The sequence below is a fragment of the Micromys minutus genome (genome assembly GCF_963924665.1).
Source record: "Micromys minutus genome assembly, chromosome: X".
NCBI lineage: Eukaryota > Metazoa > Chordata > Mammalia > Rodentia > Muridae > Micromys > Micromys minutus.
In genome coordinates this window covers 13893926-13920479 of record NC_137970.1, presented here as the reverse complement: position 1 = coordinate 13920479, position 26554 = coordinate 13893926, and the positions used below count along the sequence as shown (strand labels likewise).

General features: G+C 39.6%; 1 protein-coding gene across 1 annotated transcript in view; it reads left to right on the top strand.

The window, feature by feature from the left end:
- Nucleotides 1-4155: 4155 nt before the first annotated feature.
- Nucleotides 4156-26554, top strand: part of LANCL3 (LanC like family member 3) — a gene marked incomplete at both ends in the record, with an annotated part of 117152 nt that continues 94753 nt past the window's right edge. Inside the window, one exon of the mRNA XM_080910821.1 lies at nucleotides 4156-4728. Coding sequence (XP_080766947.1) covers nucleotides 4156-4728 — 573 coding nt within the window. The remainder of the gene's footprint in view (nucleotides 4729-26554) is intronic.

The following is a 26554-nucleotide window of genomic DNA, read 5'->3' as shown; positions in this document are numbered from 1 at the left end:
CCTGACACTGATACTCTGCTATCCTCGCAGACAGGAACCTAGCATAACTTTCTCCCGAGAGGCTTCATCCAGCAGCAGAGGGAAGCAGATGCAGAGACCCATAGCCAAGCATCAGGCTGAGCTTAGGAAGTCTTGTGGAAGAGTAGGGCTTAGAATTAAGCAAGCCAGAGGGGTCACCACAAGAAGACCTGCAGAGTCAACTAACACAGGCCCATGGGGACTCACAGAGACTGAATCACCAACCAGGGAGTATGCAGGGCCTGGACCTAGGCCCCCTACACATTTGTAGCAAATGTGCAGTTGGTCTTCACCTGGGGCCCCTAACAAGTGCAGCCATTAGAAAAGGGATTCTTTTCTCATGCAATATATCCTGATTATAGTTTTCCTTCCCTCTACTTCCCCCAGTTTCTCCCAACCTCCCCTCCCTTCTGGATTCATTCCCTTTCTGTCTCTAGAAAAGAACAGACTTCTAAGGGATATATGGCAAAATAAAATATAAAAAGATGAAGCAAAAACTATCATATCAAAGTTGGAAATAGCAGCCCAACAGGAGAAGAGTCCTAAGAAGCAGGCAAAAGACCCAGAGACCCTCTTGCTCTAACAGTCAGACTTCCCATAAAAATACTAAACGAGTAGTATATGTAGCAAGTATGTGCTATAATATTGCAGAAGACCTTGTATAGATCCTATGCTTGCTGCTTCATATGCACCTTGCTCAGTTGATTTAGAGAGCCTTGTTCTCTTGGTATCCTCCATCTCTGCTGGCTCTGACACTCTTTCTGCCTCCTCTTGGGATCCCCTGAGCTCTAAAGGGAGGTATTTGACGGAGACTCTCTCTTTGCATGGATCTGACTGCAGGTCTCTGAATCTGTTCCTATCTGGGCTTTAAGCTTGATTTCTTTCTTTTTTTTTTTTTTTTCTTTTTCTTTTTCTTTTTCTATTTTGGTCTTCATCTATTGGTTTTTATTCCCAGGAGAAAATATTATTTGATGATACAAAATGCATACATGTAGAATATTTTCTTTTCTCTTTAACTATTTTACCAAAAACTATAGCCTCATATTTGTATTACTTAAAATAAAAATCTCTCTCTAATGCTTACTGTTTATTTCATTTCCTTAAATAAGAATTGAATCTAATTGAATTATATATATGGCACATTGTAAAAAATTAATACTCCATACAGTCTTAAATATAAGCCTCTTACCAGAGTGGTACCATGTATGTATCTTTAATCCTAGAACTAAGAAGGCAGAGGCCAGCCTGGTCTATCTAGTAACTTCCAGGACACCTAGGGCTACAGAAGGGGCAAAAAGAGGAGGGAGAAGAGGAGAATGAGTAAGAGGAGGAGGAGGAGGAAGAAGAGGAGGAAGAGGAATCATAGTTCATTTTTCCTGTTGTGAGTTTCAAGTCTCAGGCAAATTATCTTTCAACTTTAATTTTTATATATTCCCCCATTTTGATCTAATACAGCCTGAGAGTTAGAGAAAGTTTACTTTCTTGTAAGAGCCTTCGGAGATATCAATGACCTTGAGAAGTGAGAACGTCCTTGTAAATGGGAAAAGGTAAGCAGAACGCAAATTACATAAAGAGCCAGAAATTCTTGCACTAACCCTGTAATTGCGGTTTTCAGATAGCAGAAGACATTTATTACTGTTGTTCTAGCTACAATACAGAGGAGGGCACTCAACACCTTTGAAGAGAAGGTGAGTCAAGGGTTCTTATAGTTATAAATTGGGTCCCACCAGGAACCCTTGATAGAATTAGGGATGGAAATAGAGAAAATTGAAATGACTTTTTTTTTTGCCAACTATGGGGTTATGCCTACTCTGTATTCTAGCTAGAACCACGAGAATACACATGCTCTGTCATCTAAACCATTGTTTTGCACCTCTGGTCTTATCTAAAGTGTTGGGAAGAGATCAAGTCTGTTAAAGCAGGACACACAACGGTGGGGCAGGATATGTCTCCCACTCTCCAGAGGCCCAGGTGTTAGCTTACCAAATACAAAAACTCCCTGAGTGCCCCCCCTGCAAATTGTAAGAAACAATGATTCTTACTTTATAATATGCCTACTGGAGAGTCAGCAAAAATGAAGTATTGTATTTTATGACCTTGCAAAGTCAAGCAAAAATGGCTGGTGCACACATTTGGTGTAAAATGTTGGTTTTTCTATTACTACTAACTTTTCCCTGTGCCCTGAATCCTTCACTGGCTGAGATCCTCAGGGAGGTATAGTCTTCCTGCAATCTAATATTTTTCCTTTCCCAAATTTTCCATCCTATGGATTTAAGATGCAAAGCCTTGTCTAAATTATTTCTAGGCTTGAGATTCTATCCTTTTGTTTTGTTTAAAATATTTTCTATTTGATTTATTTTCAGTGTATGAATATTTGCCTACCATCAGATAAGTATACTATGTATGTGTCCAGCACTCTCAAAGGTCTTGAATTCCCTGGAGCTGGAGTAAGATGGTTGTGTGTCACTATGTGGGTGCTGGGAACTGAAGCCAGAGTCTTTGCAGAAGCAGCAGATCAAACTCCCAATCCTGATTTCCTCCTTTTCTGATAAATAGGTTCAGTCATGTAGCAAACTTCCTGTAACTTTTCAACCTTAGGATGAACTGGGAGCATCTAGCACCAGCTGTGACTCTCTAATGAGCTCTCAACACACCTCAGATGGAAACTAGATCCTCGTGACTTATTCCATAAGTGGTAGCCATTGGCAACAGCAGCGATCTTGAAAATTAGTGAAGTAGTTGTTTTCTGTACAGAGTGCCAAACGCTTGCCCATGAGTAACTTAAACACTTGTGTCTTCAGTCTCTCTGAAAACACAAGTTTAGCCTACAGTAGGCAATACTTTGTGGAAGAAAGAATTATTTGAAAAGGTCTGAACATAAGAAAAAAAAGTAGAGTATGTGTTTTGTTTGCCGTCTTTTCCACTCAACTAAAACGTCAACTGGTCTTGGAACACGTGGGGTTACTCTATTATTAAGTTTCAAAGCATAGAAGAGAGCAGAATGGGAATAATTCTGGGAAGGATAAACAGGAGGGACCCAGCAAGCCAGTGAATAGTAAACTAAGGACATGGGCTGGTAAAAGGATGGGTTAAATTCTCACCTAAGCTTTATCCTTGCATCAACTAGCTAATGATCCAGAGATGCTTATTGGCCTCTTTCTAATTCCAGGAGGGATAAGGGAAAGAAGGGCGTAGGGGTAGGTGGGAGTAGGGGAGTTTCCACTTCCTTCCAAAATCTATTGTGGTTCTTTGGGTTTTTGATTCCTGTGCACGCCAAGCAAAATGATAGCGTAGGAGGCACACACCAAGGACTCCTCTTTCTCTGAAAACACAAACCATGCTACACACCACCCAGTCACATCGCGCTACTGCTCTTGGTACTGAACGCCACTGTGACCGAGCTTGAAAAACGACACCCAGTTGTCAAGTCTCTAGGACTTTAGTTCAGAAGTGTCACAAACTTATCTGAGGATGTTTATAACTTACGGCTCTTGGTATATACTCTGACTTTTTATTCAGTTAAGTCTGAGGTGAAACATACAGGGATGCATTCCCCACCCTCCTTTAATCTCGTCCCCATGTGCTGTTGGCATCGAACTGAAGCAAAGACTGAGGACACAGGGGACTGGAAGTCATCACCTCTGCTGCCAGGTGTGCTAATGGCCAGCCTCAGCATTCCCGATCTGTGCCCTGTACGTCCCAGGCCTTCTGCAGGGAGGGGAGGAGCCGAGGGCGGAGCGGGAGGAGTGGCGCGGGCCCCGCGTGGGTCCTGCCTGAAGAGATCACCTCGGCCCCTTGGAGAGCCACAGAGCTGCGGCGGCGCAGGAGGGGGCGGTTTGGCGAGGGCGCGGCCTCTCGGAAAGGGACGTGCGACACGCATTTCCAGCTCTGCCTCAGGCCACCCGGGAGCCTCGCGGCAGCTCGTTGCCCCACTTGGCCACTGGCTCTGTGATCCCTCCTTGCGCCTGCCTCGTCTTGTCACCTCCCGTCTCACCCTCCTCACTCCATCCACCGCCACCTCATCCACAGCCATCTGAGCGAGCGCGCTTCTGAGAGCAGGAGGTGCTGCTCCGGGCTGCAGGGAGCGCCCTCCAAAGGTCCCCAGCTCGACATTGGGGGTCCCCCGCAGGCGACAGCATGGACACCCAGCGCTGCTTCGCCAACCGCTTCGAAGACTACCAGGGCAGCCTGCTGGCGGGCCAGTGCGAGGAGGCAGTGGCGCCCTTGGTCACCTCCACCATCGAACGCATCCTTCAGGAGCTGCCCCCTCTGGGGAGCGGCGCTGAGGCTCGGGGGGCCACGGCCTCGGGCAGCAGCTGCCAGGGGGGTCTGTACAGCGGCGTGGCCGGGGTGGCCTACATGCTCTACCACGTCTCGCAGAGTCCGCTTTTCGCTGCCGCCCGGGAGCGGTACCTGCGCTTCGCCAAGCGCCTCATCGACGCGTGCGCCCGCGCCGAGGAGTGGGGCGAGACAGACGCGGACACCCGCGCCGCCTTTCTGCTCGGGGGCGCGGGCGTGTATGCGGTGGCCACGCTGGTCTACCACGCCCTGGGCCGCTCCGACTACGTGAAGCCCCTCGGCAAGTTCCGGGCTCTGTGCGCCGTCTGCGCGCCCGTCTCCTTCCTGGATTGCGGCTCCGACGAGCTGTTCGTGGGCCGTGCCGGCTACCTTTGCGCTGCGCTCGTGCTCAAGCAGAAGCTCGCCCAAGAGGTAAGACGTAGCCCCGGCCGCGGGAGGGCGCTCGCCCTCTGCCCGCGCCCGTGGGGCCTGCTTGCCTGGACTCCTCGACGCCCTCAGCACTTCCCCTGCTCCTGCACCTCTGGCTCTTCTTTGTTACTTCTTTGTCTATGCACTGTGCTTGCTCCTGTTCTCTTGCCCCCCCCCCTTTCCTGTATATATCTCTGTCTCTGTCTCTGAATCTCTGTCTCTGCGTGCACGCGCATGTGTGTGTGTGTGTGTGTGTGTGTGTGTGTGTGTGTGTGTGTGCGCGTGTGCCTGTTTGTCTCTGTCTCTCCCTCTCTTTTGTTGGCTCTGTGCCTTACTTACTCCTGGCTTTTGGGGGTTTTTTGTTTTGTTGTTTTGTTGTTTTGTTTTTTTTTTTTTTCAGTGAAGTTTGTGGCATGACTCCAGATCCCTCTTTGCTTCATAGCTTTTTAGGGGTTGGACTTATGGCCCTTAAAAGTGAGTGTTTTTTAAAATAAAGAGTAAAGGTGGGGGTGGAGGAGTGAATGCCTTTGAACATTAGAGTCTTTAAAAAGCAATGAAACTTTTAGGGCGTGATGTGCAGGAAAGTTGCTTTTGGACTCCTGGGCCTGTAACTAATAGTAAGCCATAGGTCTGAGGTATATACTGTATTATTTACTATTAAATTCAGCCTGTGACTCATAATACATGTGTATCTGATGCGACTATGGTTTTAAAATAACTAAGTGTAAACAGAAATATACTCAGTTTGATCAAATGTGTTTTTTTAAAAATCCATTTCAAAATCAGTACTTAGGATGACCCTTTGGTCACAGCATCTATGACCAGGCAGCTTTGGATAAATAGCTTTTTCAGGGGCTCCTTGAAGGCAGTTCAGTCTCCCCCCCCCACACACACATACAATTAGACACATATGCGAAAACACACGTTTTTTTTTTTTTTTTTTCTGAATTGTCTTTGAATATAGGATTCAATATTAGGAAGAAAATGTGCCAGTTCCTGTGGCGTTGAGGGAATTAAAAAAACAAAACTATGAGGCACTTTCATTCATGATCTACTGGAACAATGTGCTGTTCTACAGAGGAAGTGACACATTTAACTTGGCTTGATATGGTGAGAAAGACATTTGAAGAAAAAAAAATAAAGACATACGAAGCGCCTTAAATGCTTAGATTTCAAAAAAAAAAAAAAAATTACAGCAGGCGAAGTTGATTCAAGTGAAGGAAAAAAAAATGTCTGAAGGATGCAGCAAAGGACCATGTGATGAAATTGTCTTGAAATAGTTTGCTCTTCTTCTGAGTCATTGTTATCTGCTAGCTGTTTCCCAAGGGCCCTGCCCATATACAACCATTTAGAAGGCCACCAAGAGATTTACATATCATTTGCGTTATATTTGCATCTGCTTCCCAAACCTTGCAGTCCATTGGTAGGTAATTAAAATAAAATTAAAAAAAAAACAAAACCAAAAACAATCCCAAGAAATATCCCACATTTTCCTTCATTTCCCTCATTTGCTTTCCTTAAGCCTATTTCGTTCCTATGGCTTTGAGTCTTTGTCTATAATAGAATGGTCCAAAAGGCCAGAAGGATACCGCACAGATTCTGGTGGTCCAAAACCACTCTAGATGTAGCCTGGCACCACAAAAACATTTAAGAGCTTTCTTCTGCCCTCCTGACAAACTATATCTTTTTGCACTAATCAAATTGAGGTTCCCTGGCTGCTCCCAGGAGATGTAGCAAGAGCACATGCTCCTAAAATTTTAAAAGACCAGTTTTTGATTTGTTATATCCCTTACTACTAGTGCTGGCCTCAGTTTTTAACAATCCAAGAAATTCAGGCTTTGAATGTGCAGGGCAGGGACTGGAACAACTTCCCCTCCCCAACTCCTTGCCAGAAAACGGCTTTTCTCTCAGTAGATGAACCTTGATTAAATTGAATTTCCAACTCGTGTGTCATTTTTTTCTATAAATAATCTGTCATTGTGTTTCAGCATCTTTTTTATTTCATTCAATGTCATTTACGTTCACCTTCCTCTGTCATTTCCCATAGTTACCACCCTAGTTTAGGTCCTTCTCACATTATTTGACACATCTGTACCACGTAATAAGTAATGGAAGGAATGAATCACTCTGAGCCAGGATGCCCCCCCCCACTAAGCCATCCATCCACCTTTTAAAATTAGCTTCTTAAGGACACTTTTCATTACATCATTTTCCTGCTCAGCATCCTTCAGTGGCTCCCTATTGCCTTCTCTCCAGTGGCTTCCCATCTCCCACTTAAAACTGTAACACTGAAAATGTCTGTGAAAGCCTCACATGATCAGGCCCATGTAGCTTCTTCCTTGGTGTTCAGGAGCTGTACATCTTCTGTTGTCTTAGGCATTCTCTTTTCTCGGGGTTTTTGGACTCTCTGTTCTCCCTGCCTGGAACACTTATTCCAGATATTTTTATAGCTCCATGACCTTGCATTTCCTGCCAGCCCTATTTAGAATTGCCCTTCTTCGTTCTTTATTTTACTCAGTCTGTTTATTTATGTCTTCACTAATTAGACTATAAATTCCATAGAATGGGCATATTTTTATTTTGCTGTAACATCAATATTAACATAGTGCCCAGCACATATGGACCTGACTTTTCTACTGTATTGTTGCAAATTCTGTCTGTGAACTACATGACTAACCTACCTTGAAAATGGCATCTTGCTTATCAATATTTTCCCTTATGTTAGTGCTTCTGGTGCTATGTTTAAAGAAAGCATTTCCTACTTCTGGTTTCTCAGTAAATATCTGTTGAATGAGTGGACAGAGTAAATTGTAGGTTCTTACAAAATTTTCTTCCAATGCAACTGACTCACGGGGTCAGAATGTTTGAAAAAAACATTTTGCATGAGAATCATCTGGAGATCTTGTCAGCAAAAATACAGGATATTTTCATAATTATTATGAATATATAGTAAAATATAGGAGAAATGTCTGATTCAGCCTTGGTATACAGTCTGATAGTTGGCATCTCTAACAAGTCCCCAGGTGTACCGATGTGGTTGATTCACAGATCACAATTTAGATTATAATATGAATCTGTGTGGGTTTGGATATCTCACCAACCATGTCTGTTTATTCATGTTGCAGCACTTGGTTTTATGGAGCTTGGTGTATTGATTTATGGGACTGTAATTTAGAATGTTCATTACAATATAATACTGTGCTTTTGTTATGAAGTCTTCTGTCTCAGGAGGTGGAAACAAATAGTTGTGTTCTTTTTCACAACTGACAAAATCAATTTAGTCTTTGAGACGTGTCTTGTGATGATTCATTTCTCACTTTGTTGGCTACTAGAGAGCATAAAGCCCAAATTATGGATCTTGTCCCTGGGAACACAATGCTTTATATATTTTCATACATCAGCACTTACCTCTAGGTTTATCTAATTGGTTCCATCCTTAGGTTACTCTTCTACCTTTCACTTTCAAGTTTCCATTTGTGTTGATTAAATTGAGAAACATTTAACATGTGTCACATGCAGAGAGGAAGGAACATCACTGAATTACTCTATCTACATGACATACATGTTTCAGTGGATCCAGCCCTCCTAGAAACACTTAAGGAAAATGGGTTTGAAGTATATAAGGCACATAACCTTACACAGTGTGTCACTGAAGTCCCAAGAAACCATGCACTTAGCCTCTTCTGCCTTCTACTGATTGGTAGAGAATAATGGAGGAATAGTGGAGGGTTTAAGGAATTTTAGGGAATCTTAAAAGGTCAGATAAGCCGAGTCTTATGAACTTTTCTGCATGTCATTTGTTCATTCAACAAGTCTCAGGTCTTTCTGCCATTATACCAAGCACTGTGGTAGATTCCAGGATTTCGAACTGATTTGATTGTTAGAAATAATCTGAAGGAAGTAGCTAGGCACCAAGGGGATGGAGTGGTCAGGTTAGAGAAGGTAGAACTGCTGTTTGGGAATGGATAGGAAGAAATCTCCTTTGTGAAGGCATACTATGTCTCAAAACTGGAGTATGAAAATCAAGTGGCTGTCCTAAGAGCAACCATTCTGGCAAAGAGACCAGCCAGGACCAGGTTTAGAGGGCTCAAAGAAACTAGAGCAGGAGATGAAGAAGTTCAAAGGCTTGGGAGGCTCCCAACTGGAAGGAAACTACAATCAGATCCCTTGGGGCCAAGTAAGCCAAAATTAGGAGCTTGCATCTGTTTGTGTTTAAACCAGGGAGTATGTTGATCTTCTTTACCTATGTTGAGTAGACTGACAATATTAAGATGGTAAGAAGACAGGAATGTAGTTTCTGGTAGAAGTAGAAGTATGTGTGATTAGCATGTGAAAGGCTCCTAAATTTGTTCTATAGTGTGAATGTGTGCCCATGCACTTAGGCACACAGACACTCAGACACATAGACATACACTGTAAGAGGTGTTTATGTGACTCTTCTAAAATCCTTTTGGCAACAAGAACTCCTTTGTCATTCTGGTAAGCTTTCAAGAATTCTCAGGATAACATTTACAAATTAAAACAGAACTACAAAACCCCAACTAAACAACAACAACAACAACAACAACAACAACAACAACAAAAAAAACAAACAAAAGAAGAAAACCCCAAAGCATTGTATTTAATTCAAAGATAAAACATTAACAAAATGTACTTAACACATTAGAATTTTTTACAATAAATCTTATGATTATGGTATTTTTGAAACAGGAGGCAGTGATATCTTCAAGAACTTCAGTATGATACATACATATCTGTGACTTCTGTAGGTGACAGTTACAAAAATTACTGGTGATTGGAGTCTTCATTTTTTTGATAAGTATCTCTCCCTTTCTTTTTTTATTGGATATATTTTATTTATATTTCAAATGTTATCCCCTTTTCAGGTTTTCCCTCCATACTCCCATCCTACCCCCTCCCCCTGCTTCTATGAAGGTGCTCCCCCACCCATCCATTCCTCCATCCTCCCCACCCTGACATTCCCCTACACTGGGGCATCGAGCCTTGGCAGGACCAAAGGCTTCTCCTCCCATTGATGCCCCACAAGGCCATCCTCTGCTACATGTGCAGCTGGAGCCATGGGTCGGTCCATATGTAATTTTTGGTTAGTGGTTTAGTCCCTGGGAAGTCTGGTTGGTTGGTATTGTTGTTCATATGGGGATGCAAACCTCTTCAGCTCTTTCAATTCTTTCGCTAACTCCTCAATTAAGGACCCAGTTGTCAGTCCAGTGGTTGGCTTCGAGCATCTGCCTCTGTATTTGTCATGCTCTGGCAGAGCCTCTCAGGAGACAGCTGTATCAGGCTCCCATCAGCATGCACTTCTTAGCATCAGCGATATTGTCTGGGTTTGGTGGCTGAATATGGGTTAGATCCCCAGGTGGGGCAGTCTCTGAATGGCCTTTGCTTCAGTCTCTAATACAAACTTTGTCTCCGTACTTCCACCTGTAAATATTTTTGTTCCCCCTTCTAAGAAGGACTGAAGCATCCACATGTTGGTCATCTTTTTTCTCGAACTTCATGTGGTCTGTGAATTGTATCTTGGGTATTCTGAGCTTTTGGACTAATATCCACTTATCAGGGATACTATGTATTTTTGTTGGTTTGTTTTATATCTATCTATCTATCTATCTATCTATCTATCTATCTATCTATCTATCTATCTATCTATCTAGTGATTGTGTTACCTCACTCAGGATGATATTTTCTGGATGATATTTTCTAGATCCATCCATTTGCCTAAGAATTTCATGTAGTCTGCATTTTAAAAAAAATAATTTTTGAGACAGAGTCTATATAGGCCTGGATGGCCTAGAACTTCTTATATACATGAAGCTGGCTTTGACTTCCAGAGATATGTCTGCCTCTGTTTCAAGTTTTGAGATTAAAAGTGTATACCCTTATACCAGGGCCAACATTTGGTTTGGGGTTTTGTTTTGTTGCTTTGGCAGTTTCTTTGAGGCTGAACCTTGCTAGCCTTTAACTATGTAGCCTACGCTGGCTTGAAACTCATCATATGTTTCCTGCCTCAGCATCCCAAGCTCTGGCAATTATAGGCATGAGTCATCATACCAAGCTTATGTTTATAGTGGAAGAAAATGCTCAGTGAATTAGTAGAGATATTTGATTTTATTTTCCCAGCCAAAGGGACTGTTTTGGAAGTGGCTGTGATAGACTAAATAAAATGCTTGGCACATAATAACTGTTTAATAAAAGTAATGTTAGCCCTTTCTGCTCCCACTAACAGATAATCCAGTGGAATTCTGAATATTGGGTAGACAAATCCTATTCTCTACATGATCTGATCTTCCTGATGGGATTTAAAAATCGCAAAGATCTCAATTGGATCCTTAGCATATTCATAAAGCAACTTCTAGTGAACAGCTAGGTTGTGCTGAAAAAACAGAGACATGAGGATCCAAGAATTTGAGATCAGATTGGACCTTTGACATCTCCAAGCCCACCTCCAGTAATAAGGCCACACCCCTTAATCCTTCATAAATAGTTCTACTACCTAGGACCAAGAATTCAAACGTATGAGCCTATGGTTGTCATCCTCATTCATACTTGCACCTCTGGATGCTTTTATCTGAGAATAACAGAATGACCAAGAAATCATGATTGAATCCATATGTGGTGGTGCACAGCTGTAGCTGTAGCACACTCAGCTGAAGCAGGGGAATCACTTGATCCTCCTGCTTATGTAGAACTGGAGGCCAGCTTATGTAGCACAGAAATCTCAAAAAAGAGGGAAAATCATATCCTTACAAGAAACCCTAAATTGAATAATCAGGTCATATTTAACTTTTAACTATTCACATTATTGTATATAGTAAAAAAAAAAAAAAAAAGCAATCAAGAGAAAACATGGTTGGGCTAAGGAGAACATGCATGAACTCATTTAATGAAGAAAGTATAGAGCCTAAGCTGTTTGAGGGTGTTTCGGCAGCCATAAAAGCTTAAGAGAACCCACACTCTTCCTAGATATTTCACCTTTATGGTCAAGGTAGGCTGTGCCCGTTCTAATCATCATGCTCTTGTACAACTTAAGTAAAGGCTTGGCTTTGGGGTTGGGAGGTGTTCTGTGATTTTCCCAGCATCTTCTTTTGTGTGTGTAAATCATAGAGAATGTTCTATACAGAAGACTTTCCTTTCTGACACATTGCCCATCACTTGGTCCCCAGCCAGTTCTAGATTTAGGGAAGACAGAGAGGGCTAATTGTCTTTCATTTTTAACCTTTAAAATTGGACGGCGTTTCTGACAAGGAAGGAGAAAGAATGAAGTGGCTTTTGGCAGGTTACCAAGTGGTCTGCCCTTTGGCTTCCCTTGGCATGATGTGTCTGTGACTTCTCACCTTTACCCACTCATGTTTCCTGTTGTTGGTGTTCCCCTTCCCATTGCAGGTCACCTCTATGTGCCATGGCAAATGTAGAGTGTTATAATTTTCTGTTGGTTAGCTATTAATCAAACAAAAGCTACAATATTAACTTAATTAAAATGTGTTCTAGTAAATATTGGGAATGTATTTTATAGCAGAAATTATTCACATTCCCTTCCTTCCTTCCTCTCTCTTTCTTCTTCGGGTTACATGTAAAGGTTTATTATCATTTTTAATTGAAAATAGATTCTAGTCTTATACAATCCATCTTGACCACTTTCCCCTCCCTCTACTCCTCCCACGTCCCCTTTCCCCTAGATCCACTCCCCTCCATTTCCCTTCAGAAAAGAACAGACCTCTCCAGGACACAACAACCAAACAGGACAAAACACAACACAATAAAACAAGCCAAAAGTTCTCATATTGCAACCAGAAACTAGAACCAAACACAACCGGCAAAAAAGAAAAAAAATCAGGGAAATAATTTGTAACTGTACTCATAGACTGCTGCCTTGTGCAGTTGTCATTAGAGAGGCATCCTTGGTAGTAGACAGGAGCGGGCACAGAGATCCACAGTCAGACATTGTGTGGGATGAGTCTACATTGGAGATCTCCATCAGACCTCTATTTTCTTAATAATTATTATTGTTACACTAATATAGCAAACCCAGTGAGATAATGTAAAATGAGCTTTCTGAGAACTAATAATTGTTCACACTTTTCTTTTTTTACTAAAGTGTATTTCATAAGTGTGTTTTCTTCACTTGCACAGATAAGACCTTTAAGATTCTTTTATTTCCAAGTGTGTGTAGGAGGACATAGGATAGGGGTTATATACCCCTTGAGCTGGAGTTACAGGCAGTTGTGACATGTTTGATTTGGATGCTGGGAATGAAACTCAGGCCCCTAGCAAAAGCAGTATGTACTTTCGGGCATCTTCTCATTCCACAAATGATCATATTATATATGTCCTCTGTAGCTTGTTTCTTCTGTGTAATATACTTTTGACATATTTGTTAATCTTACATAGAAAACTATCTATTTATTCTTGGTTCTATTTATTTGTTTATTTTGGTTCTATTTGCCTGTAACATAACCTTATGGAGGGACACTTAAATTTCCTGGTTTCATTTTTTCTTTTTTTCTATCACAAATAATGCCAAAGATAATACATACATATGTACATACACACAAAATACATATACATATACACATCTTTACCTACTTTTGCAAGTGTGCATGCAGAAAACACTTTTTAAAGATTGAATCAAAGTTTACACAAGTCTTATATCTGGTATAGATGATCAGATTGTTTTTCAAAAATATGACATCAAGAGAGGCTGAAGTAGGAGGGTTACTGCAAGTTCAAAGCTAGCCTCGGATACCTAGCGAGTTCCAAACAAACTAGAGCTTTATGGAGCTTTAAGATTTGGTACAAAGAAATCAACAACAAAGCCATAGTGTCAGTTTTCATTCCCACCACTGATGTTTGGAGACACCTCTGTTCTCACATTCTTTTCAATAGACGATTTAATAGAATCCAGTGGGCATCTAGCTAATGAGGTAAAATGAGGATGGGTGTGTCTATGGTAGGACATGAGTTCTCTAATTGTTATTTTATTTATGGCAGAAAATTGAGTCCCTTTATTGTTAATTCTCAACCCAGCAACACTCGGGTAAAGGATATGAGGAATCAGCATTTTACTAAAAGCAGGTGTGTGTTGCACACTCCCCATGTGAACCTTAAATATTGAGTTCAAGTGACAGCAGCATTGGGGAAGCTTGATTATTATAGGCCAGGCCCAAGGACTAACTGCTTGATTATAGACCTGCCAAAAAAGTAGGATGAGCCTATGAGCTACAGTTTGATCGTGTGTCACAATTGAGTGCCCTCCGAAGGAAAAGGCATTAAAGAAACTAATATGCATAATCACTTATTTCCATACACTGATGTGAGCCATTTGAATATATTATGTTCAATATATACTTCTTGCATAGTAAATTGTAACTTTCTTTATTTTTTTTGCTTTTATTTTTAAGTGCCAAAATAATTATTGATATGTATCAGGTACTATGTAATATGTCAGTACATTGTGAAATGAACACATGGGGCCAATTAACACATCTATTACCTCAAATACTCCTGTTTCAGTGTGAGAGCATTTTAAATCCACTTTTAAACAATTTTGAGACGTAAAGCACACTAGTATCAACAGTATACATTTGCTGTGTTATATTACCAAGTTTCTTCTTCTGATTAAATTCATTTCCCTTTTCTCCATCTTCCCTTTCCTCTGGTAACCACTGGTGACTATACTATATTCTATATTTCTATGAATTTCTTGGAGTGTGTGTGTGTGTGTGTGTGTGTGTGTGTGTGTGCCCATGTGTGTTAATACTACCAACAACCTTATAACATGGACACCATTACTATTTTCCTAATACCAAGTAAGGAAACTGAGGCCGAGGGAGATTGAAGAATGCACAGTGGTAGTGATGTGACTTGAGGCTCCACTAGTTGGTCATTGAGTATTTGCTTTCGGTTGGTGTTCTTCCACTTTACCGTGCACACAGCTGACACTATTGTTCAAGGTCAGGTTTGAGATTGGTGGGTCTACTGTGAGACCCTTAACTCTGTCTTTTGAGAAAGTCTATGTGTAATGTTGCCACCGTTGCTCTGTTGTGCAGTTGTGAATACAGCATCTCCTCATTTTTTGGGATTTCCTATAAAGTTTTGCTGACTTCCTCCCACTGTTGTGGTTTTCATCCTTTGTCCTTCATTAAGAATCACCCTCTTAAATGGGTGCCATTATATGAGCTTTCTACTTTTCAGTTTATACTGAAGGAAAGATCACTGAATAGCTAGCGCATCACCTGACACATTTAGGCATTCTACTAACAGGTTGAATGAACAGATGGAACCTTGGACTTTTTCCTATAATAATGGTATTTTCCATTGGATACAGAATTCTTTTTTCTTTTTAAAATAAATTGTGTGTGGTGAAGAGAACTGTGTACTTGTGTGTGGTGCATGAATGTGAATGAGTAAGTGCACGTGCGTACAGAGAATACAGCATTACGTCATGCTGCTAAGCTTCTGCTTATTCCCCTGAGGGCCCCTCACTGAACTGGAGACTTGCTGTTTCAGCTAGAATGGCTGGCCAGTGAGCTGCTCAGACCACTCGACCACAAGCCCCAAAGCTGGGCTTATAAGCACATAAGTTTTATGTGGAGCCGAGGACTTAAATTTGGGTCCTCATATTTGCACAGTAAAAACTATTTATTATTCACTAAGCCCCAGAAGGTTTTGTTCTTAAAGGGCCTAATTAACCACATTCTAGGAAATTTGCATTATTTAATAACGCCAGAAGAGGCTCTTTATTATAACATTCCAGATTAAATAGAAAACATGTGCTCAGTACCACTTTACCTTTTAGAATTGAACAGTTAATTTTACCTGTTTGACAGAGAGTACCACTTCTCCTTCAATAAAAACTGAAATTGAAGGTGATTGATTATTTTTCTTTTAATTTCTAAAACTTTTTTGATGCAGTAGTTTAACAGACATGGTAAAGTCAAAATACTAAACAAAATAACCCATTTAGGTTTAGATAAAATTTATAGATCTTTACAAAACGATTTATTTATTTATTATATATGAGTACACTGAGCTGTCTTCAGACACACCAGAAGAGGGCGTCAGATTCCATTACAGATGGTTGTGAGCCTCCATGTGTTTTGTGCTGAGAATTTAACTCAGGACTTCTGGAAGACTTCTGGAATATATATATATTCCATTAAATCTTAAAAGTATTTTTCTAGTTGTAATTACTTTAAAACAGCTTGGTTAATTTTGATTTGTTACTGAATGAATTTGGAAAGTAAAAACAGTAAAATCCTTTTCAGTATACTAAAATTTAAATGTGCTGAATTTTGCTAATAACAAACTGTTCGTGTGATTTAAGAAGATGGTTTTTAATTAAACTGTAGTAGATTTATCAATTTCTGCATGTGAAAATTACAGATTATATTAATTTCTCATTAACTTCTTGGCTAATTTTACTTACATTGGTTAATCTATTGGTCATGTGACTGTTCAGTACACAATACAGAGAGGATTTTGTCCAAGTGTAAGAGACATTTTGAAAATCTCTCATAGAGTAGAAATTAATCAGATGTGTCCACTTGTGTTTCATGATGACTCAGTTGCACAAACTGATATCTGACCTAGTCTTAAGTACAAGACCTAATCCTAAGTACACAAACCCTTGAATATGTGGTTTGTTTCAGAAAAACTATACCAACCAAACAATGAATGTTGCTTTCATGAAATACCTATCATCTGTCTGTCTGTCTGTCTGTCTATAATTGTACAATTAACTTTTACCTGTATGTCATAAAGTACCATTTCTCCCTAATAAAAATTGAAATAGAAGGTGATTGAACATTTTTCTTTAAATTTTTAAAGCTTTTATCTCTATATATATAATTTAAAAACTATATACATATAGGTATATAGATATCTCTCTATATCTATATATCTATCTATATAGATAGATAGGAAGAAATCTTAGTGCTGCTTATCTCATTTTAATTAATTGCTTTGTGGACTTAGTTACTAAGAAAACCTACAAAACTAACAGATCACTTATACTTAGGGTGTTGGCTACTAGGGCAAACTCAGCTTTCATGAAATCATCTAATTCATTTGTTTTGTATAAGACCAGACTTTTCTTTATGAGTAACTTCAACCATTCAACAGCTCCAACAATGAATGACTTTGACATGTTGAAGTGTGAGCATTGTTATCTGATTCCTAACGAAGCTGTCTCCGGGAAACAGATAAAGTCTTACAAGACTTCACTGGTAAGAACATCATCTAAATGAGAGGTGGCAAAACAAATATTGGCCATGGCATTAATGTGCAGTTAGATGTTACTGTGCTTATCTGCTGGCTGATTTCTTCGCATGGAATAGATTCCAGTGCTCAGTGGTGTGTTGAAATCTGGTGTCCATGACAACCAAAGCATCTCTGCTCTCCAAGCAAGCACTGTGGGGACCAGCTAAATCTCCCTCAGCTCATAAAATGTCTTCAGGAACGAACCACATTCTTAGCAGATTTTGCACGTATCTAACTAAGCTCAAAAAGGTAGTCCAAAACATAGTCCAAAAGAGAATTATCTTCAACATACAAATTTGCTTTATTGTTTAATTTTTTTGTCTATTTTGAGATAGAAATACTACGTAATTCTTGCTGGTGTTGAACTGTGTTGGCCCAGGCTGTCCTCAGACTCCCAATCCAACCCCCCTTCCTCAGCTTTCCAAGTGCTGTGATTACAGGCCTGTGTCTGTAATCACACCTGATAAATTTTGCTTTTAAAAACTTTTTTTTTTTCTGATTCGCCTGTGAAGCAAAAAGAGTAAACGCAGCTGTTGGGATAGATTGGAGTCCCAGCCAAGGTGCTTAAATGGGGTAGTGAAAAACAGGGCTTTCAGATTCACTAGCTTTGGGGTTGAATCCTGGCTCCAGTGCATCCATTTATTGACTTTAGGTAAAGCTACTTAGCATTTTGAAGCTTAATTTTCTCCTTTGCGAAGTGTAAAACAAATAGCACTGACCTCTTAGGATGCTGGGATGAGTCACTGAGGATATGTTCGTGTGTTTAAGGAGGACCCTCTAGGTATAGAGAAGGCCTTGTATGTCAAGTATTATTTTATGGTTATTTTGAATCTCATCCCTAATGTGAAAGGATACTCTGTTGTCAAAATAGCACAGGTATTTTTTTTTTTTTTGGACTTTCAGGCAGCCTGTCTGATATTCCTTGAGGTGGTTTTTATAGCTGTTGTGCCCTAAAAGGCTAGAGCAGAGTTTTGAGATGTTTTTTTTTTTTTTCCCACAGAGGATGCAAAGGGCTAGAGGGAAGGATCCTCTGCTCTGCCACACAGGAGATTAAGCTGAGCTGCTCAGACAGATTATGTGTCAAAATAAATTGAGTGCCTGGGCATCATCCCTGAAATATGAAACTATATGAGTTACTATTTCCTCTGGGGAAAAGGCTCTTTCTTTTTGTTTCAAAGAAAACAGGTTACTTCCAAACTTAATACAGGCACTGGGTTTGCTGTGTCCCTAGGAAATCTTCTCATTGACATAGAGCTATTGTAATATGCTAAAAACTGATGTTGGAATATTAATTTCTTGGTCTGCCTGTCCCCCAACGTTTTTTCCTTCTGTAGCTCATTTATTTATGTGGCATTAATTCAGGATTTCAGAGTAATTTTGATCCTTGTGATTTGTTGAAGTGTTGTTTTTAAGTAACCTTTCCTTAGCAAATGATCCAGACCAGTATATCCAGTATATCTTGTTTTGAAGAAAGATGACTACAGTTAATGATTCTTTCACAGTTTCTTCTGTCTCTAGAGAGTGAAGTGAATTGTTTTTGTGTTAATTCATGTTCTGATTTGTGTCAGTAATTTTACAGACAAAATCTGTATTTCATTCTTTAGCTCCGATGTATGTAGTCATCCATAATCGTGCTTTTAGTACTAAGTCCTAATGTACTCGTGATTTGTAATTGCGACTTTTCCTTCTTCATTATCAGTGCCGTCCTCTATGTATTCGTTAGGTCTGCTTAAACTTCACTATCACACCAATTAAGTCTAGGTCTTGGCTGTAATAGCTGTGTTGGCCCGTTATATTTTTTTCTCCAGGTCTAGTGCTTCTCACAGTTGAGCACGCATCAGACCCACTGGAGGGTCTGTGAAACACACATAGCTGGCTCTCTCCCCACTGTTTTGACATAGTAGGAATAGAACTGGGCCTGAGACTTTGTACATTTATGCTTCTCTCGCTGCTAGTGGTTTGTAGGATGCATTCTGAGAAGATCACTAGCCTAAACTTGTGTAAACATCTCTGAGATATGGGTACTAGATGAAGACCTATGATCGTAGTGCTACAAACGTAGGCTATCCACCAGAAGGTGCACCAAATCCTAGCGCTTACTGTAGACTAGCCACTATGATGCTTGTATCATTCCCCTTCCAAGTAGAAGGTAGGTCATAAAATAATCATGGCGTGACATGCAAATGTTCATGCCAAATTAATTGTGAGGATCTCGTTGTGCACATTCAGGCATGGGCTGTTTGCTCAGGTCACTTTCCATGCTCTGACTCAAGCAGCAAATTTGAAGACTATGCATGGCATTTAGACTGGAGAAGAAAAGAGCCCAAGACACTGATATTTGGAAGAATACTCTACCCCAATGCAATTACATTGCCTTGTCACCCAATACTAAAGGCCACCAATAGCACGTTCCATGCCCCAATTCCCTTTTGAGGTTTTAACACTGAAACCAACAAAGCAATCGTTCTCTAAAAGACACTTGAAGAAAACATTTGAGCTCAAATGCATAACAAAGAAACTGAACGTGGAGGAAACAGGTAACTTTTTCCAAAGGCTCTGCCTCAGCTGGTGCTATTGGAAGGTGGGAGAGCCTTTAAGAGGAGGGGCCTAATCAGGGAATTTAGTCGTTAGTAGAAGGAAGAGGTGTCCTCAAATGTTATTTTTGGAGATCAGTTTCTTTTCCACCTTTGTCTGGCTCTGATGTAAGGACTTCGTCTATCATATGATTCCAACATGATGTGCCTGCCCTCTCACAACCTGTCCAAAAGCATCAGGCCGTCAACTATGGCATGAAACCTCGGAAACTGAGACCAAGCCATTTCTGATATGTTGTTACAGTAACAGCAAGCACACTAATTTCGAGGAGTATAAGAAAACTCTCAAATGTCTAACAGTCCCCAATGTGCAAGTTGATATTGTCAGAGGAGAAGGTGACCACATGTAGAGAACAAAGAAGGATATTCTTGGGAAGAACAAAGGTAACAGAAAAGAACTCTGAGAAATTATGTCTTAGCAGAAAAAACAAAACAAAACAAAACAACTTCCATTGAAGGGTTAGACTATTGTTGAATAAATGCCCCCAGAAACTCAAACAAAAGGTAATAAGATTAATTCAAATGAAAAGTGTATTCCAACTTTGATGGGAGAAACTTCACAAGTCCTCCTCTTGGCTGCTGAGAGGGGGAGAGCTAATTTTCTTCAGGGAGTCAGCTCTAAAAACCTACGAACACATATGTAAACTAAACAGATTTAGTAGATTGTATACATACAAATGCATATATATGTATAATAACAATTTAAAGGTGTCATGAACTTGAGAGAGAGTGGGGTCATGGAGGAGTTAGATGAAGAGAAAGGAGGGATAGAAATGACAGAAATACAGTTCTAATATGCAGAGGTAAGACATTAGGAAGAACCCATGGTTTGTATGAGCGGTTTAGACTTTTACCTAAGACTTAGAATATGGGCAGCCAGAGGTAGAACAAGGACCTGCTATTATTTTGGATACCTGCTAATTATCTCAGATTGACTGTGTGTGACTTTTTTTTTGAGACATGGGACTATCAGGGACATTTTTCTTTACTGGCCTTACCTATATAGTGTGCTAAAATCTTGCCACAATTTGTTCTGTACTTCACATTTACCCTTTCTTTCACTTTTTAAAAAATAAATTTTGTTAATGGACAACTAAGATGTCCAGCACAATGCTAAGGGATACATAGGGACAGTTGAAACGTTATCTTTAAGCAAATTAGCTGATCCACTGTGCTAGCATGGTTACCCTTATTTTAATTTTTATTAGTTTTATACAATATATCTTGATTATTTATTCTTCACCAAGTACTCCTAGACCCACCCTGCCTCCCTCCTCACCCAATTTAATGTTCTTTACTATTTTTTGTGTGCATCAGTAGCAGGAACATGGATCCCAAACAATATAATTTTGTTACCTGTAGGTCTGCACCATGTAGGTTTGCTCTTTAGGTTTCATTATCCTAAACATCCGCAGCTTTGTATCTGCCCAATAATGAACCAATAGCCTCAAGTGCACATGTTAAATAATTAAGCCATTTATAAAAGAATGTTGTCAACCCATATTTAACATTAGAACTAAGGTTTCCTATAACCCTTATAGTCTTAAAAGTCACACTCAATTAAGATTTAATTAAAATGATGACATTTTGTTCTTTTGAATTACTTTAAACTAAGTACCCTGTACCAATTTAACCCTTCATATGCTTTAACATAAGATTGTGTCTTAGAGAGGAACTGAGTAAAATTACGAAAATAAATGTATTATGCTTTTTACATGGGGATGAGACAAGGTTTTTGTTAAAATAATTAAAATGAAGGGACAGATGATTAGGATACAAGAGTCTGAAGCATTTATGTGACACATAATGAAACAAAAACTTTCCCATAACCATGATTCAGATGCCTCAAAATCTAAACTGCTTCCAACCCATTCTACTGGTACTGGATAATAACTACATAAGCGACGTGTTGCCAGATACCCTTTGCTACTTAAGCTATCCTGTGTAATTCTCATGAAATCTCATGTTAGAAACTTCTCTCATTTTTAAGACTAAAAAATATAAAATATTTGAAAGAGCTTAAAAATCATTACCGGGATATATGAAATAAGAAGTAGGATAATTGTAACACTTATTGCCTAAGTAGGGTGCTGTTTAAATTTATTTTCTCCAATTTAATATATATTACATATATTCATATACATATATTTGAATCATATTCACCCCACCTTTCACCCATCTTATCCTCACACCAACCATTATCTTTTATCTACAAAATCCTTCTCCTTAAATATGATACTTTTGATAGGCACCAACTATTTGGGAATCTAAGGAAAAAAAAATCTTACAAACCAAGTCTGACCTCTGTGCTTTCTGGTCTCTCATTGAGAAAGCATTGAGTCTAGAACCCAAATTCTTTTCAAGCATTGTGATTTTTTTACATCATTTATATACTTTAACATAAATGTTAGATACAAATTCCTATGTCAAGAAATACTGAATGAATGGCAAACAAATTCTGTTTAGTGTGGGGACCCTTCAAGGGACCATTTAGAGCTGTTAAACAAATCTGAGAAATTGGGACCAAATTAGTTGTCTATAAAAAAATTATTCAGATCCAGATGAAAGGCATTTGGGTACAAGATAGAAATTTCTGAATAGAACACAGAAAAATAATTGGTAGTGGTCTAATGGAAAGAAGCACCATATGCAATCTTAAGTAGAACATTTCCAATATTACACTTCTCCAGTAATTTTCTTTTACTATTTTTTATAATATTTTTATTTCTCAACAACTTGCCATAATGTATTTAGCTGTTCTTTTGTGTGTACTGTTTATTGCATTTATTAGTCAGGGTTCTCTAGAGTCACCAAACTTATGGTAGTCTCTATATAGTAGGGGAATTTGTTGGTGACTTACAGTCTGTAGTCCAATTCCCAACAGTGGTCGGCAGCAGGTGTGAGTGGAAGTCTAAAGATCTAGCAGATGTTCAATCCCACAAGGCAAGCAGGCAAAGAGAGAGAGCCTTCCTTCCTCCAATGTCCTTATGAAGGTCTCCAACAGAAAGTGTGTCCCAGATTAAAGGTTTGTACCACCACACCTGGATCTGGGACTTACTTTGTCCCAGATGACCTTGAACTCAGAGATCTCCAAGCCTTAGTGTCCTGGAATTCATAGACACTATGCCTCAAGATCTCCATGCCAAGATCCAGATCAGAAACTTGTATCTTCCAGCCTCAAGACCAGGATCACAGGCGATCCTTCCAATTCTGGGTCGTGGTTTATTCCAGATATAGTCTAGTTGACAACCAGGAATAGCCACTACAGCACACATACCACATTTGTGTTCATTCTATATGTCTCCTAGGGAGCCTTTCCTGCATCGTACACTGGGCAGCTCCATATTTTTTTCTGCCATCAGCGTTTGACTGTGAATAATCTCTGTACACATTTACTGAAAGAGGGCATAAGGTAGATGAAATGCTTTTAATTTCATGAAACCTAATAATGCCATTGAGACTGAGAGCTATCCAGTATCCAGAAGGGAAGCCATAATTTGAGTCTTGTTTTTCACCAGTTCTTTTCCTAAATGTGTTTTTACTTTTAGGGATCTGACAGCAGAGATACTTAGGGTTCCGTATTTGATGGACATACTTTTTGGTTAGTCATGAACACTGTCATATTTTCAATTATGATCAGCCTTTTGACAGTCATAGGATGGTAAATTTTGCTCTTTTTTTCCATTATAGAATGAGAAATGTGCTAGCTTGTAACCGGTCAAAATGATCCACTTGTGCCATTCTAACAAATAGAAATCTGATTCTTAACATGAAGGGCACCATTTTTTTAAGTATAATTTTGGATTGCATGAAGCCTTGCATCTAAAAAGCTTTTACTTTGAATTTTAAATAATCACCCTTATGCTTATCTTCCTGCAGGTGATAAAATCCTGTGTCTGCTTCTGGAACTTTTTCATTTACTGTTTTAAGGTTTGCATTTTTCTCCTGGCATAGCGAACACTGACCGAAAGCAATTAGAGTTTTTCCTTTTGTTTTTTTTTTTTTTCTAGCACACTGATGATTTTCCTAAGAGAGAGAGATAGATAGAGAGGGGCAGGGGGATTGATGCAAGCAAGTTAAACACTATATAGAAAATGGTAGCGTTCTTATATTAAAGCATCAGCTCCCTAAATGGTTGTTAAATATGGATCATACCTCGCTGATTTCAATCTGATTTCTAGTAATTTTCCTTGCACAGCAGCCAAGAAATGAGTATATAATCACACCTTCCCTACAGCAAATACACAAAGACCTGAGCAAATGCTTAAACCTGATGTTTCAAAGAAAACTGGACATTCCAAATGTTTCTTGGCCATATGCTGATTTAATATTGCAGTAGTTCAGTAACTTGAGCTTTTTAATAACGAGGTGACAGCCTATATGGCACAACTGTTGCTTCTTTGTGTAACTATAGTTTGACCAACAGAGACTTAACAATCATTTATATGGAGGTATTCAGTTCTTCCAGTGTTGCAGATACTTTCTTAGCGGTTCTAATACCCAAGTGGCTTAACCATTTGGTTTTCAAGCTTTGGGGATCCTATGGTTTACATTTGGCAAGCTGCCTGCCTATCCTGACACACCAAAATGAGAGCCACAGGCAGAGTAATATCATTGTATTTGTTAATATTGTCTAATTAAGGAGATACTATTATAGTTAGCTGCAGCTGTCACCTTGACATATCAAGTCACCTGACAAGAGACACTCAAGTGAAGAACTGCCTCAGTCACACTGGCCTGTGGCCTTGTCTTAATTGTAGGACTTCCCAGCTAATTGTGGGTATACGAAAGGTAGGTGACCTTAATTTTTTTTGCTTAAATATACATATAGGATATACTTTCACTTATAAATTTATTTCAGAAATAGATTTTATGAATATGATATTCCTTGTACAAAATACAGATTTACAGTCACTAAATGAATATTTTAAACACACACACACACACACACACACACACACACACACACACAAAGGTACATGAGCAAGGCTGGAGGAGGAAGCTAGTAAGTACTATAGCATGGTTTGTGTTTCAAGTCCCTGTCTTGAGCTTCTGTCCTGGCTTCCCTCAATGATGGACTGTCACTTGTAAGCAGATATAAACTCTCTCCTCCCTCAGTTTCTTTTGGTCACAGTGACAGAAAATGAACTAAAACAGACACCGTTTGAGTAGCATCTTGTTATGAAGTTCTGTCAGTTTGGGAATTAAGATGCTGTGAATCAGCAAATATGTCTTTGTGGCTGGCTCTCCCAGCCTCAGTATGTTTATCCCCTTTGTTATGTGCCATGCTTTTTTTTGTATCTGTGGATTTATATCTTTAATTAGTTTTTCCTACCATTTTAACAGTTACCTTGAGATAACCATTTACATGACATCCAATCCACTCATAAAAACATACAGTTTGGTGGTTTTAATATATTCATACAGTTGTATAGTCATCCAGCCAGTGAATTCAGTCTTCCTATCAACTTAAAGGAAAAGGAAGTTAGAAGCTTTTATCAGGGTCTCCTTTGGTGTTCTCTAACCCATCATCTGCTCCTACTGTGCTAAGTACCACCAATCTAGTTTATTTTCTACTTTGCTGAAGATTTTCCACAAAATGTCACCCGTTGTGACATAAAAAGCATTGGTGATTCAGCATTTCTTTTTCTTAAAAAGCAAATAACGTCCCGTCCTCTGTCATTTTATTTTACCGGTAATTTGACATCACTTACAGTTTGGGTGCGCTGATGCACGCTGTGAGAGCTATGTCTGCTACCTTCTGGCCAATAATTACCTTACAAATGTTACAATGTGAAAAAAAAGGACATCTTGGAATTGGGAAAATTATGACTTCATACAGTCACTTACGGCTGTATGAAGCAGTGCTATTCAGTGTGTACCTTGATGGTCAGTGCCATTCTGTGAAAATGTTATTGATTTACAAGGATGCAAGTACACACACACACACACACACACACACACACACACACACACACAAATTGGCAGTAAGTGCTGAACTTTTTGTGCAATTAAACTGTGTAAGTTTTTGCCATTTGAGTCTAATAATACAAAATGGGGGCTGGCATTTTGTATGTCTCTTTTATTTCTCTTTCCTGTATTGATGAATCAATCGATATGTTATTTCAGGAACGTCACAATCCTTGATACATTAGAAATAAAATGAACAAAAGAAAACTAGTCACCTACCAGTGACAGTTTCTATGGTATTGATCCTGATGCTTCTCAAATGTTGACATTCATTGAATCATTTGGAATGCTTAATAAAATATAGGATATTGGTCTTTATATAGGGAGTGTAGGTAGGGAGTGGGAAAATTTGCTTTTCTAACATGTTCCCAGATAGTGTTCATATTTATGGTCCACGGATGCTTTGATGATCCTTGCCTCTAAGGTCACCATATTGCTGGTGGCAGAAACATAGCTGCCAAAGATTTCCAGGCTGGTGTGTTGGACAGAAGCTCCTGATGTTCACTGGAAAAGCTTTTCTTCTTCCAGTGACTGTGCCTGTGTTTAGTAGAGTTAGACCAAAGCTTAGTGTGAATCTTTTCCTGGCAACTGGAGAAAACCACTGACTATTGGAGCTGTCCACCTCAGGAGAGGCTGCAGAATATTTCTGGTCATGTTTGATAAGACACTGACACTCTTCTTAGAAGGGTAAGATGTATGTTTTACTTCTCAGGTGAACTGGAACGCTGATCGGGTTGCAAATTAACGCTTTTTTGTTTGTTGGTTTTCTGACAAGGGTTTTAGACAGACTGTTGACAGCACTGTAGAAGGTCTGACTGTTCAAGTAGCACAAATGGCTGGGGTGGCCCTTCCTTGTAGTTTAAATGACACAGCACATTACATTTTGAGATATTTGCATGGTTCTCATGGAGGTGGCACAGGCAATCTCTTAGTGAAAATTTGCATTGCATATCCACAGCAAGTTCTCCAGTAATAACTATTATCACATG